The following is a 13,629-nucleotide window of genomic DNA, read 5'->3' as shown; positions in this document are numbered from 1 at the left end:
CCTCTGTAATCTCTTGCATTTACAAAAGAACAATGTGTGGTTTGGGTGCCAGTTCTCAGTATCTACCAATTGTTTCAGATACTAATCTGGGTGGAATGGAGCATTGCAATTTGTATGAAACCTTCTCATCAAAATTCCAGGCTTTGGGTTTTGTGCAAGACCCCAAATATTTGCAACAATACTAAATATAATTTTTATGGATACACAAACTTAACAGGTAACTGAAGCAATACAAGCTGTCCTTTTGGTGGAAGTTCAACAGCACATGAAGACCTTGAGAAAGACACCAATCAACAATCAACCTGGGTCCATGACTGAAACAGATAACTATCAGGTGATACAGACGCGGCCAAAGATGGAATGGACCGAGGAGCTGGAGTTACAGTGCATTACAGACAGTTTGCCACTGCACAGTGAGTACAAAATTTATTGGCGTGCTCTTTCATCAGAATTTTTCTACTACTTAGTACTTGCTGAGAATATGAGTTCACAATATATCATTTCTGCAAAAACCGAGCCAAGTGCCCTGTTTTTGACCTGTTCTGCTATCAATTTCCTCTTACAAGTGTCAGGTTTTTAAAGAACTTCTGAATTGTATTAACCACTAAATATTTTCCAAAACAAAAATTTATATCATTTATAAAAATGTTTTGACGTTACGTGATTAAAATTAAAAACAAGATTAACAGTTATAGCTTAATACATTCTAAGGATACCCTGATAATAATGGGTCCTAGGTTTGTTTTCATTTGATACCTTGATAATAGCCATATGCCAGATTATTTTCTTTTTTGGGGAATAAGAAATACAATACAAACTAATATTAAAGGGGCTTATAGTTGGACCACATTATTTTATAACACATTTTATCTTCATAATTTTATAATGATGATGCTTATGGTTTATGGCTAGCTAGTGAACCTAAATTTTTGTTATAAAACATTAACTAATTTTCAGCCATTACTGTGACTTTAGAAAAAGAAATAAGAACAGTGAAAAAATAAGTATAAATTTGATTTTCAAATAGTAAGCTTTTGATGAACAAATTTATTTATAATATGATTAAATGTATATTTTTGTCAGGGAAACATGTTAGAAATTTACATGTTCTGGGTTGTTAAGAATTGTTAGGTACACAAAAAGAACTTTATTTTTATTTATTTGGAACTCAGAGAAATGTTGCTGCTATTAAAATGTTTAAATCTTAGATGAGGTGTTATTCTTAAAAATGCATTATACTTATTTCTCCTTACTATTTTTATAAGATTACTGATTGGAGAGCACTATGTAATGATAGAAGACATATAGCAGGGGAAAAAAAGCACTTCTTCAGTGAAGGCGAAAAATCAAAATAGAATATTTCCCCATACCAAGACAGCTATTGAAGATGGAAAATTCAATAAGTAATTTGATAAAGCTCAATGGTGATTTCAGATCATTTATTTGTTTGTTGTCCAGAAATTAGCTTTAATTATCTGATAAATTCACTCACTTGAAGGAGCTCCTTTTTGATCATATCATGTAATTATAGTTGTATTACATATTTCAAGCAAGAAGCATAAACATCCCTTTTTAAATTAATTTTCAATGACTATATTTGAGTTCTTGATTCTTTGGGAGAGGCACCCTTAGTATCATTAGTAGGTTTCTCCCAACTCTCCAAAGACTGCTAGTGCTGTTCATCATTTGTTAATGTTCATTAGGTGGCATATCTGCGCCTTATCCCTAACCTTGACTGTCTAAATTAGCCATTGCCCCAAAGCCCTATTTTCTGGATAAGAAATTCATGGCAGGCTATCAAGGTGAAACTTTTGATGTTTTGCTATCACATGGGTTACCCACTATTTGAAGTTTCACTGAGGCCCTGCTCTGTCCCCAGTTAATTATTGGGTATAAGAACTATCAGTAGTAGGGAGTTTACTTACTATGTATGACTAAAGACATCCAGATTCCATGTTAGACATTAACTATCTTTTGATTATTACTGAATGATTCCTTGCCCATGTTAAAGGAAAATTTAGGATTAGTTTGTGATAAGAATTGAAGCACAAAAATACTACAGCTATGTAGTTAACATGTTTGTGTATAAAATTTAGAATATTTTATTTAAAAGAAATATGCTCACAAAAATCTGAGCAAATATATTTTGGAGAAATGCTGCCTGCAAGAAAACATTAACTGCAATTACAAGTAAATCAGAAACACATAACCTATACCGAAGAGAAAATTTTTCAAGTAATATTATATTGGAAATTAACATTGCCTTTTCCCTCCTTTTAGAAAAGATTTATTTTAAAAAAACTAGTCAGGGAAACTTAGAAAAAATATAGGAACCTTTATACCCTTATTACAATGGTATATACTATATACTTGATGGAATTAAAAAATTCAATCACTACAAAAAGCTATTTGTTACTTTTTAAAAAATTGGTTGGGTTAACATTGGTTTATAGGGTCGTATAGCTTTTAGGTATACATTTCTATGATACATGATCTGTATATTGCATTGTGTGCCCATCACCCAAAGTCAAATCATCTACCATCACCATATATTTGGCCTTCTTTGCCTTTTACTACCCTCCACCCCCTTCCCTCTGGTAACCACCATGCTGTTGTCTCTGTGTATCTGTGAGTTTTAGTTTTATATCCAAGATATGAGTGAAATATGTTCCTTAGTTTTTTCTGACTGACTTATTTCACTTAGCATAATATTCAAGATCCATTCATGTTGTTCCAAATGGCAGTATTTCATCTTTTCTTATGGCTGAGTAGTATTCCACAGTATATATGCACCACATCTTTATCCAATCCTCCATTGAAGGACACTTTGGTTGTCTTGGTCACTGTAAATAGTGCTGTAAGTAACATAAGGATGCATATATTTTGTGAATAAATGTTTTCTTTCTTAAAATTTTCATTTATTTATTTTTAGATAGAGGGAAAGGGAGGGAGATAGAGAAGGAGAGAAACATTGTTGTGTGAGAGAAACACTGATGAGTTGCCTCTTGCATGCGCCCAGTTGAAGACTTGGCTACAGGCATGTGCCCTCACTGGGAATGGAACCAGAGACCTTTTGGTTTGTGGGATGACGCCCAACCTACTGAGCCTCACCAGTCAGAGCTCAAGTAAATGTTTTCAAGTTTTCCAGGTAGACACCCAGAAGAGGGATTGCTGGGTCATATGGTAACTCTAATCTTATTTTTTTGAGGAACTGCTGTACTGTTTTCCATAGTGGATGTACCAAACATTCAAAGGAGATTTGATGACTGTTCTTCTCAAACTCTCCCAAAAAATTGAAGTAGAGGCAATCTTCTATTTATCTCACATGTCTTGATTCAAAGGTTAAAGAGATGGTATAGGTACTATTCAGTAATGTGATAATTCTTCAACTTTTGTAGGCAGATTTACTTAGTCAGAATGTCATTGCAACATATATTATTTTACCAAATATTCTTATAAGTGGTTTATTTAACTTAATTTTATCAGGTCCTTGCTCCTTTGTCCTCTGTTAGCTCTCTTCCACTATATATATTTATTCTTTTTATTCTTAATTTAATTTATTTAATTTTTTTCTTGCTTACTTGAGGCATTCTCTTTGCAAATCATTCTGAAAGTAACAGATGATGGTTTTATTATGCAAGAATACTAAAAAACTTCTTTAATGCCAGGGCATAGTATACAAATATTTGGTTTACTAATAATAATAGATCAAGAAAAGTAATAATAACAACAATTATCATGTCCTTAGTACACTCTAACATGATACTAAGCACTTTATGAATGTTATCTCATTTTTTTTCCTTTGATTCTTACGTAACTCACATGAACAAAGTCCCTGTTTTCAACAGTTGAGTCATCTATGTAAACAATTTTACAGTTCTTTTAAATGTTCATGGAAATGAAATTACAAATACAACTGAAAAAATTCTGTGAGAAAAAGAGATTCCTGATAAATTGCCTCTTTAATTTTTTATTTGACATAATTATATGTCTCCTTCATGTATATTAAATAATATTTTTAAAAAGTCCACCACCATACACAGCTATATTGAATGCCACCAGTTGTATGTATTTTGCACCTTGAGACACACTTTCTATTATTATTCCTTTTTTTTTTCCGTCTACAGTCAAAAAATTACTAAAAACAGGCATGCAACCTCAGATATTCTCTTAAACACTGTGTTCTTGTCCAGTAAACTGAATTTCCCATACTGGCAGCTTGAGGGCAATTTGCTCTAAATCAGCTTGATCTGAAAATTGAATAATTTATTGAGTGGTTTTCTTAGGTTTTTATTCCTCTTTCATAAATCATACTTTCTATTAACAAAGAGTGTTCAATCGTTGCCATATTAGCCCTTATGATAAAGAAAATCACGAGATTTCTTGAATTATTTGTGCATGAGATGAATTTAGAAAGCAGTGGAAATGAAATGAAATGAAAGTTGAAGCACAATGTGTTTGAACTTTATAATTTTGTATCTTATTTATTTTCACGGTTTTCATTTTTTACATTTCACAGCATGCATTTTATTTGAGATTTTAACATTTGTGTCTTGGTATTTTATGGGAGAGCGGTAGATTTTATCTGGGTTTACATTTTTATAATGACTACATTGCTATCTTCCTTAAATCTCTTTGATAAGAAATTGTATAATTAACACTCACATTTTTAGCTAAAATGACAGTATTTTCTATTATTAAAATACATTTGAAAGTTATTTTCCTTTATTTTTTGAATGGGATTTGGATCAGTTTAAACAAGTGTTCTAAATTATTCCATTAAATAAATTGGTTTAAATAGAAATGGAGGCTTTGTAGATAAAGCTGTCACCTGGAATTATAGGTTGAATTTAAATTCACATTAAAGTGTGTTTGTGAACATCATGCATCACATATAGGTATTACAAATAATCTGTATTAGATGCATTGCTTTCAAAGACTTATCTGCAAAATTAAATAATGAAAATGTGCTTTGTTTAAATAAAACCATGCACATGTAGTAAATCAAGGAAATAAACATTGATTCAACAGAAGAGTTTTGTGGCCCTGGTGGCCAATAGCAGAAGGACTGACTTGGGACAGGCCTCCTCTGCCTGCTGAATTCCTCAGAAGGAAATCTGTCTAGTTGTTGAAAGGCTTTGAAACATAGTTGACTACTTTACAGGGAAATGCTTTCTTGACTGTATTTGTAGCAAATGCATTTTCCACCACCCTCTGTGAGGTCTTCAGGCTAAGTGAGAAGGCCAATGTTCTTCTCTGTGGCCACGGAAGTCATTTAGGAAAGGTCTGTGTGATGTGAGTGAGCAAGGAGCAGAGAAGTGATGGGGGGAGGAGCATTTAATAGAAGGCCTTAGTTGTGATAGTGAGACCTTAGGTTCTCTGAGATTGAGTGGCAAACCATTTGAGCAGACAAATGGCACATATTTTGATGGAAACAACGTTGAGGTCCAGGGGCCAAGGACAGAATCAGGGAGACTGGTTGGGAGCCCATTATGCTAATCTTGATGATGACAGCTTGGATCAAATATGGTGGTCTGGATGAGGAAGTGAAAAGTGGTCAGATTCCAAATGTATTTTGAAGGTATAGCTGCTAGTATTTGCTGATGGATTGGGTATGGAGGAGTGAGATGAAAATCAATACTTACATAACTTCAAACAAAAAATATTTGATGCAAGGCTGACCCTGGTATTCTGGTTGATTTCTATGTTGGGCAGTGCATATGGTGTCTCAAGTGTGCGAAGGAAGGGTGGAAAGCCCACTCCGCACTCCCACCTGTCCCTGCTGTGTTCGGTTTCAAGTGTCCCTGCTTAGATGACTTCTAGTGTCAACTAAACTAACCCTCAGAAAATGGACAAGATTTTCCGGTCAAGAAACTGCAGATTGAAGATAATACTAATGATGCAAGCTTAAGCAAATAAGATGCAAATGGCATTGCAAAACTTAGCTTAAGCTAAATAGGTGTGTGTGTAATATTCTTTGGAAATTTCTACTTTTGGGTATATTTTATAGTGGACATAATGTTGATATACTAATAATGTGTGTGTTGTTTGCAAACAGACGTACTTATTGGTGGTGCATGCTTCAGAGCTCCTTTTTGTTTTGGTTTCTTTTTGCAAGAAAGTATTCCAACCATAGCCTTTGGGTAGATTGAGGTTAAATAGACAGATGTGGTAAGCTTTTGGTTACAGGGTGATGGTAACTCAATATTCTATATTGCACACTGTGCTAGCTCTAAAACTTTAAAAAAGTCTTCATGCATCACTCCTGTATATCACCCATCTCTGCCTCTGTGCACCAATCCAAGAGCTGGGGATACCACAGAGAACGAATTGGAGATCTTCAGTGGAAACACAAACCAGCATCAAAGTAATCATACAAGTGTGCCAGACAGTACAGAGGAGGCTGCAGGAGCACTTCAAATAGCCACCCTACTCAGTCTTCAGGATCAAGAAATCTTCTTAGGAAAAAAAAAAGTTGTGTAATTGAGGTCCTGAAACATGAATATGATTTAATGAAGCAAAAAGTCAGAGTGGGGAAAGGTAGCTCTTTGCTAAGCCCAGAAAAGCCACCTATGCTTGTTTCTTCCTCCCAAGAATCATCTGATTAACACGTGCATGAATGAGGAACTTGGGCATTAGAGAGAAACCCATATCTTGGATTTCTTCTCTGGAACACAGTTGTGCCCTCTTTGAATCTTACTGTGCCAACACCTGTCGTTCCCTAACCTTCTTCCTTCCAGAATAGTGACAATGATAATGGCAATGACAATAATAGCAGCTTACAATGATATGGCTTAATATAACTTAACACAACTTCACATAACTTAAATTATTTGTTCTAGGCAACAATTCTGTGGAGATAGGTAATATTGTTATACCCATTTTATTATGAGAAAATAGATAAAAGAAGTTAAGTAACTTACACAAGGTCTTATTAAAAAGGTAGCCAGGAATCAAACCCAGGAAGTCTGGTCTCAGTACCTGGATTCTTTGTCACTAGCTGCCATTGTGCCCCAATTAACCATGATTCTCCTTAACTACTTCTTAATTCAGCAGATATCACCAGTGTCTCCTATATGACAGTTACAGAGATAGGTATTACCTAAGCTGGGAATTATAAGGCAGCAAAAACTGAGATATTTGGCATAACAACAGAAGAAAAATTATCTTGAAGAAGTTGGTCAGAAAATATGGAATACCTAATTTCTACTAACCCCTGGTATGGCACTATAAGCTATTCCACCAAAGATGTGCTTAATACTAAAGATTTTTATTTGACATACAAATTTAGATAATTAAGTTCTAGTGGTTAAAAGATAGAATGTTTTATGACTGGGAACTGGAAATTTCTACTGGGTAGGTTGTAGAATGAAAAAGATTTGGCATACATACTAACTGAAGGGGCTAAGGATTAGCAGTGGGTGAGAAAGAGAAGAGGATATTTAAATTTTTATTTTTTTGATTAATTTGGATCATGTACTAGACAATCTTAAACAGTAAGATATTCCTATGTTAGATGAAGACAAATTTATATATAATCAAATAAATTATTTAGCACCTAGAATATATTGCACACCTTTCAAAAAACACTTTTGTCATTTGAGTTTAACATATGTCCTATCTCATTTTTAGCTCCTTTTGAAATTGATGGAGAAATTTCATCATTTCTCTTTTTCCTCATATAAATTCTTCTGAACTTCTCCACTGCCTCTGCCCTCTCTGTATCATCTTAAAGATTACATTGCCTTAGAAAGACTGATAGAGTTCACTGCTCTTTTTCCAAAAGTAGTTTCATCTTTCACGGAGATTGAGATTGATGATTTTCATCTTGGCATATGAAGAACTAGAGTATTTCATCGTCTTTTTTCCTCATGAGCAATCAGAATGCCAACCTGGCCTGATTGCACAGAGACTGCAGCATCAGGAATTGAGTTAAATATTTCCTTGGTAACAGTTGTGCAGGCACCGCTTATTGATTATTGTCTGCATACCCATTTAAATGTATTGACAAAGAAAAAGTGATCTAGACTCTGTCGCTGAAATCGATGTGTTTTGTACTATTGTTCTCCCGCACTGAGACCGGCCTCCCAATAGTGACCCCTCAAGGACAAGGGTCGGGTCTATTTATCTTTTTTCCTCCCATCACCTAGGATAGTCCTTCACCTAGTAGCTGGTAATAAGTGTTTATTGAGTGGATGGATGAATGGATGGACTGGGGGATGGCTTGTACTAAAGATTCAGTTAACTCCTAATTAGTAAGAGAAAGAGGAGACAAGGAAAATCAGCTGATTGCTTTTCTTTAGCAGCCAGATATAGTGTGGAATATAAACTAAAATTGTGCTTTCTAAGCATCATCACCCCAGGATCATGTGGTACACACACAGCAGGCTCACAAAAAAATTAAATATAGACACATGAATGAATCAAGTTTGTAATCAGCCAGAACACTTCTCTTTCCTGATGGCTGATTATTTGGCTCTTCACTACTCATTTTGTCATGATCTGACTTCAGTCTGATATTTTAGGGAGCCCCAAGCCTTGCCTTAAACTTGTCTTTGTGTTCCTCCTTTAGCTCCAGTTTTTCTATGGAAGTATTTAAGGCACTGTTATGTCAAACACTATTTCCTCAGCATTTGGATTCACATCCTGGGTTCTGACTCATCTGCCCCTCTCTGGACTTCTGGCTCATTCCTGATATATCGTAGCCAAGATCCCTTTGGCTGCAAACCTGGAGCTCTCTTCACAACCTGGCTCCTGAGTCAGCCTCCCCCCTGTGGACTCCTTTCCCACTCCTGAGCCTGGGACTTTGTGTGATGTTAGTTCCTTCATCAAATGCAATCCCATTAGCCAGTATGGGCATGCATCCCTCATTCTGGAAACAATTTTGGTATGACCAAATTCCTTGAGAGAAGAGCAGGGACTTAGTCAGCTCTGTATTCTCAATGTATAGTACAGTGTCTGTCACACAGCAAGGCGATTTCCAGAGAAATGGTGTTAATGGAAAGATGATCCACTTGCCCCCATGTGCTGGCAGTATCCTGTGCCATCAAAACTGTATTCGCCTTGTTGGCAGGAGCCTTATTTTCCCTTTTAACTTGTCAAAATAGCTGCCCAATTTGTAGCCCTGGAACAATTTGAATAACTTCAGAATGACTCTTATTAAGTGCTTACTATGTCTAAGGATCAATGCAAGGTGCTGAAATTTTTCATTACATTCCTTTCTACACTTGGTATATATCCTCCTAAAATAGTGTTTATCAACTTGACACTCTCATTGTTTGTTTCTTTGCCTTTTTTTCACCACCTCTCTGCACTCCTTCAGGGCAAAAGTTGGAACTTATTAATCTTGAGCTCCCAGCAGCTAATGAACCACGTGGCTCACGGTGGGTGCTCATTAAATGTTTGCTGCCTGAGTCAGCAGATGAATGATAAATGACAATGACAGACATGTATCAAAGCACTCTGATCTCAGGCAGAATGAAGGAAAGGCTGAATCATATGTTAATGGGCTGCAGGTAGGAAGAGAATGGGTAAAGGTCTTTGTAGGGATGTTGGTTTTCTTTCTAAACATGTTAATACAGAGATAGTACTTAGCATGTATCTGTTTTGTTCAGGAGCAATTTATCGGTCTAGAGAGCCACCAGGAAAAAATAATGCTGATGATTTAAGGCAAAGTACTTCATTTTCAACCTCTGAGAATCAACTACAAGAACTGAAGACCAAAGGAAAGTTGTTACTCTTTGTTTCCTTTTACCTGTTAGATGAACATATGCCCTTTCTATCTATGCAGGATCACCTGTTCTCCAGCCCAGCAGCCTGCTCATCAGGGTAAAAGCACACCTTAGTAGCTGACTAAACATAAACATAGTAATTGTGAACACTCGACCACCTTCTTAGGTTTCTTCTCATCAAAATGAGGTCAGCCTTGAAATTTTAGAAAACTTTAAGTGTAGTGGTTCCCAGCTCATCTCAATGCCAGCACCTTTAAAGTCAATATTTAGTAATTCACTTTCATAACCCTAAAATAAAGTTCCTAAGTAATACAACCTATCTACACACATACTGCATATAAAATGTAAAGGGGAAAAACAAAGAGTGGGTAATTTGTATTAGCGAGTGTCTCAGTAGGGAAAAGCTGGGGCATGGCTGGACTGAAGGACGGAAGGAATCCTGGCAGGGACACATCCCACTGCTGAGAAGACGGCAGTTACTAATGCAGGCCCTGCCCTTGTGTCGTGCTGCCGTCAGTGACATGGGTGTCCACATGGATTTTCTTCATAAAATTCTGGACAACAAAAGCGGCAAAATATGGCCATTCTTCGATATACAGGGTGATAGCCCTCCTAGAAAATTCAGGGTGTGTTCAACACCATGGAATATTCTTATGTGTAAAACAAAGTTAGATTCTGGGCTCAGGAAATTGCAAACAGAGCTTTCACCTCCACGAATGGCCAGTGAATATTTGGAAACCAGGTGAAATATCAAGCAGTTATTCATTGCCAAGGACTGTGCTGAACACTGCAGGACATCCGGCAATTCTGTTCTAAATGCCAGTAAGTGTCTCCACAATTTGGGGAAACCAAATGTCTCTCACCTCGGCAGTTTCCAAAGCCTTCCCCTAGGGGGCAGTACCAACCCTGCTGAAAACGGCTTCTTTCAGGAAAGGGATTCTATATGTTCTGAGGCCTTTCTTTGTTTCTGCCTCTCCCTTTTAAAAGTTCACAGGAAGATAAAACCAAATTAGTAACCCCCAACTAATTCAGGAAGGTCCTTCCTTAGCTCCCTGTTTCCACCCTCTTTGTTTATACTTTGGTCACAGTATTTCCTAGACTGTGTAGTAAAGCATGTATTGCGGTTCTGCCTCCCTTAGAAAAGAGCATCTTGTCCTGTTCTCTCACTTTTATCTTTGGCTCTGGGCCTAACATAGAGTCAATATTGTTGGCTGATCAAATAAACAGCGCATATTACTGAACTATTAAGCCTCCTCCAAGGAAGTCATCAAAGAAAACTCCAAAATTTACAGTTGAAATTAAACTATTTTATAATACAGAATAAACACAGTACATATCTTATAATTTAAAATTTAGATGATAAGCTATTTCCCAATTTGTGGACTGAAGAAACTGGAATAGAGAAAAACAGATGGAAAGTGTTACACAGGTAGGTTCATTAAATGATTGGGAACAGAATCAAAAGTTTGGCTTAGCACATACTAATTTTTGCTACATTTTATCCTTACAGTCCAATAGCCTATTAGTACTTAAAGTACATATATTAACATTATTTTTGAGAAGTTCATAGTACCCTTTGATTTATACAAGGTATACCCCGTAGTGTCTCTGCACCAGAGTAGGGAGGAACCAACCTGATGGATCACCCAGCTGGTAGGGCCACCCAACCATCTTCTTTGAATATGTTATGTGTCAGGTGTTCTTTTCCCAAGCTATCCACTAAGACTCTGAGAAGGGTATAGTGCAGTTCCTACTCTCTACAAGGTTGAGTCCTGTAAACATAATGAGGTCACAATTCAGTATGAGATACTGAAGTTCACATTGCTGGGGAAGCATGGAGAGCCACTAGTTGCCAGGGGATGATTTTTAGAGGCTCCGTACAGAAGTAGACATTCACATGCACTTGGAGAATAGCATTGTGGCAGACATGGAGTGATGCACTGCTAAGTTCACTCTACAAGAAAGGACTGCTTGCCCAGCTGTGAGGAGTATGACTGACAGCTTCCAGCTGTTGGCACCTCCAGAATCAATCCCTGCATTGGGAAAGGCCAGACTCTTCTTGGGACAATGACTGGGCAAGGCAGTGTTGCAAGGGCCTGGCTATTGCTGGTTTATACAAACCTCTTAACAGCCAATTTTGTTCTGGAGTTTTCATTGGGCTGATAGAGACTATCAGATATGCACAGTGAATAGAGAGCTTCCTACCCAATTCTGCTTTTGCCTTTTTCCTTTCTCAGGTTTATTCCCAATATACTTTTTACATTTCTAACTCCATCTTAACTCTGCTTCTGGGAGCACCGAGCTGACACCGATGGGAAAGAGCGTGGTGTGAGAAGCATATTTCAGGCAAAAGGAATAAATGAGGACAGACACAGGAACAGGCATATGTTCTGGTCAGGAAATGGGGCTAAATTTGGTATGGGCAGGTTATAGGAAGAGAGCATGCTCCAGTCTGGATCCAGAAGGTGAGACACCTAGAAAGTAAAGATTCTGGTCGGGGCTTTTTCCTGAAAAATAATGGGAGTCATTATAAATTCTTTTAAGAGGAAAAATGAGACATTCCTAGTGCAAAGTAGAGAATGAGTAAAGCAAGAAATACAAAGAAACACTTGTGTCTAAATTTGGTCTAAGTATTTCTCTGCTTAGTATTTCACTTGTAAAGCAGTACTTTTTTTCTTAACTTTTTAAACAATTAATGCAGGTCTTTTTTAAATAAAGATTTTATTTATTATTTTTTAGACAGAGGGGAAGGGAGGGAGAAAGAGAGGGAGAGAAACATCAATGTGTGGTTGCCTCTCACGTGCCCCCAGCTGGGGACCTGGCCCACAACCCAGGCATGTGCCAGACTGGGAATCGAACTGGTGACCCTTTGGCTCACAGGCCCATGCGCAATCCTCTGAGCTACACCAGATGGGGTTCTTCTTAATTTTGTATTGCTAGGTTATTCAGATGGATTATTAGTGCTTCACATCCCACATGGAGAAAGTTCCTTCATGTTACATATAGGAGAGAAATTTGCCTCCTTGCTTTCAGGCCAAACAACACTGAGTGTTCTTCAGAATCATCAGAGTTGCTGTGGTTCTTGGTGCTAATCTGAAGTATATTTGGCCATTATTTCAATCTCTTGAATCAGTTATAATTTTTTTCTCATTTTGTATACATTAATATTCGGTCTGATTTCTTATTTCCTTTGGACACATTTCTAACAGTTACAACTCCTTGATAAGTTTTGGTGTTACCACCCACTTTTTTCTTTTGCGTCCATGTGTGTATTTATGAAAACATTGACCTCCCTTTTCTCAGTCTTAACTGAAACATTAAGTAAGACCAGACTTATTAAGCATTTGCTATTAGATATTTTCCAGGCATAGAATATATTATCTCTTTACCACTTAAGAAAAATCTCTATTTAATAAAACTGTATTTTAGCAAAGTATGGTAACTTTGAAATGTGCTTTTATGTGTGTTTATATTAATATCAATGAATAATTTCAAAGGTTAAACTTTATGATCCATCTCTCCAGCCATCTATTTCAGTCTCGAGTTCTTACATCACCTGCTTTCCTTAGGCCATTGATTTATGTTTCCTCCAAATTACTGAGTTTGGGCAATATCATTTATTTTTTAATATAACATACCTGCACTTTGAAACAGTGTTTCAGAAGGTAATGGTAAAATACCTACAACAAGGTATAGAATTGTCTGCTCACCTGTGTGAATCAGTCATCTACCCATTAACATGTGTCTGGGGTTCTCATTGTACTGAAAAGGAATGAGATGTTTTAATCAGTCTCCTTTTCTGTAGTAAAGACATCAGGGGAGCCTTACTCAGACACCACAATGTGTCTGTGTTTAAAGTTCAGAGATGCAGAAGAGTTTTTAGAGTTTTTCTAGGGAC

General features: G+C 36.7%; 1 protein-coding gene across 2 annotated transcripts in view; it reads left to right on the top strand.

The window, feature by feature from the left end:
- The window catches only part of WDR72 (WD repeat domain 72), a 201,692-nt gene that overhangs the window by 123,749 nt on the left and 64,314 nt on the right, over window positions 1–13,629 (top strand). For both annotated transcript variants that reach the window (XM_045822910.1, XM_045822909.1), the window contains exon 18: window positions 218–413. In XM_045822910.1, the coding sequence (XP_045678866.1) occupies window positions 218–413 (196 nt within the window). The remainder of the gene's footprint in view (window positions 1–217; window positions 414–13,629) is intronic.

This window comes from Phyllostomus hastatus, unplaced genomic scaffold (genome assembly GCF_019186645.2).
Source record: "Phyllostomus hastatus isolate PE091 unplaced genomic scaffold, TTU_PhHast_1.1 phas_scaffold_501, whole genome shotgun sequence".
Classification (NCBI taxonomy): Eukaryota; Metazoa; Chordata; class Mammalia; order Chiroptera; family Phyllostomidae; genus Phyllostomus; species Phyllostomus hastatus.
Note: the sequence above shows the minus strand (reverse complement) of the source record. Positions and strands in the feature narration are given on the sequence as shown.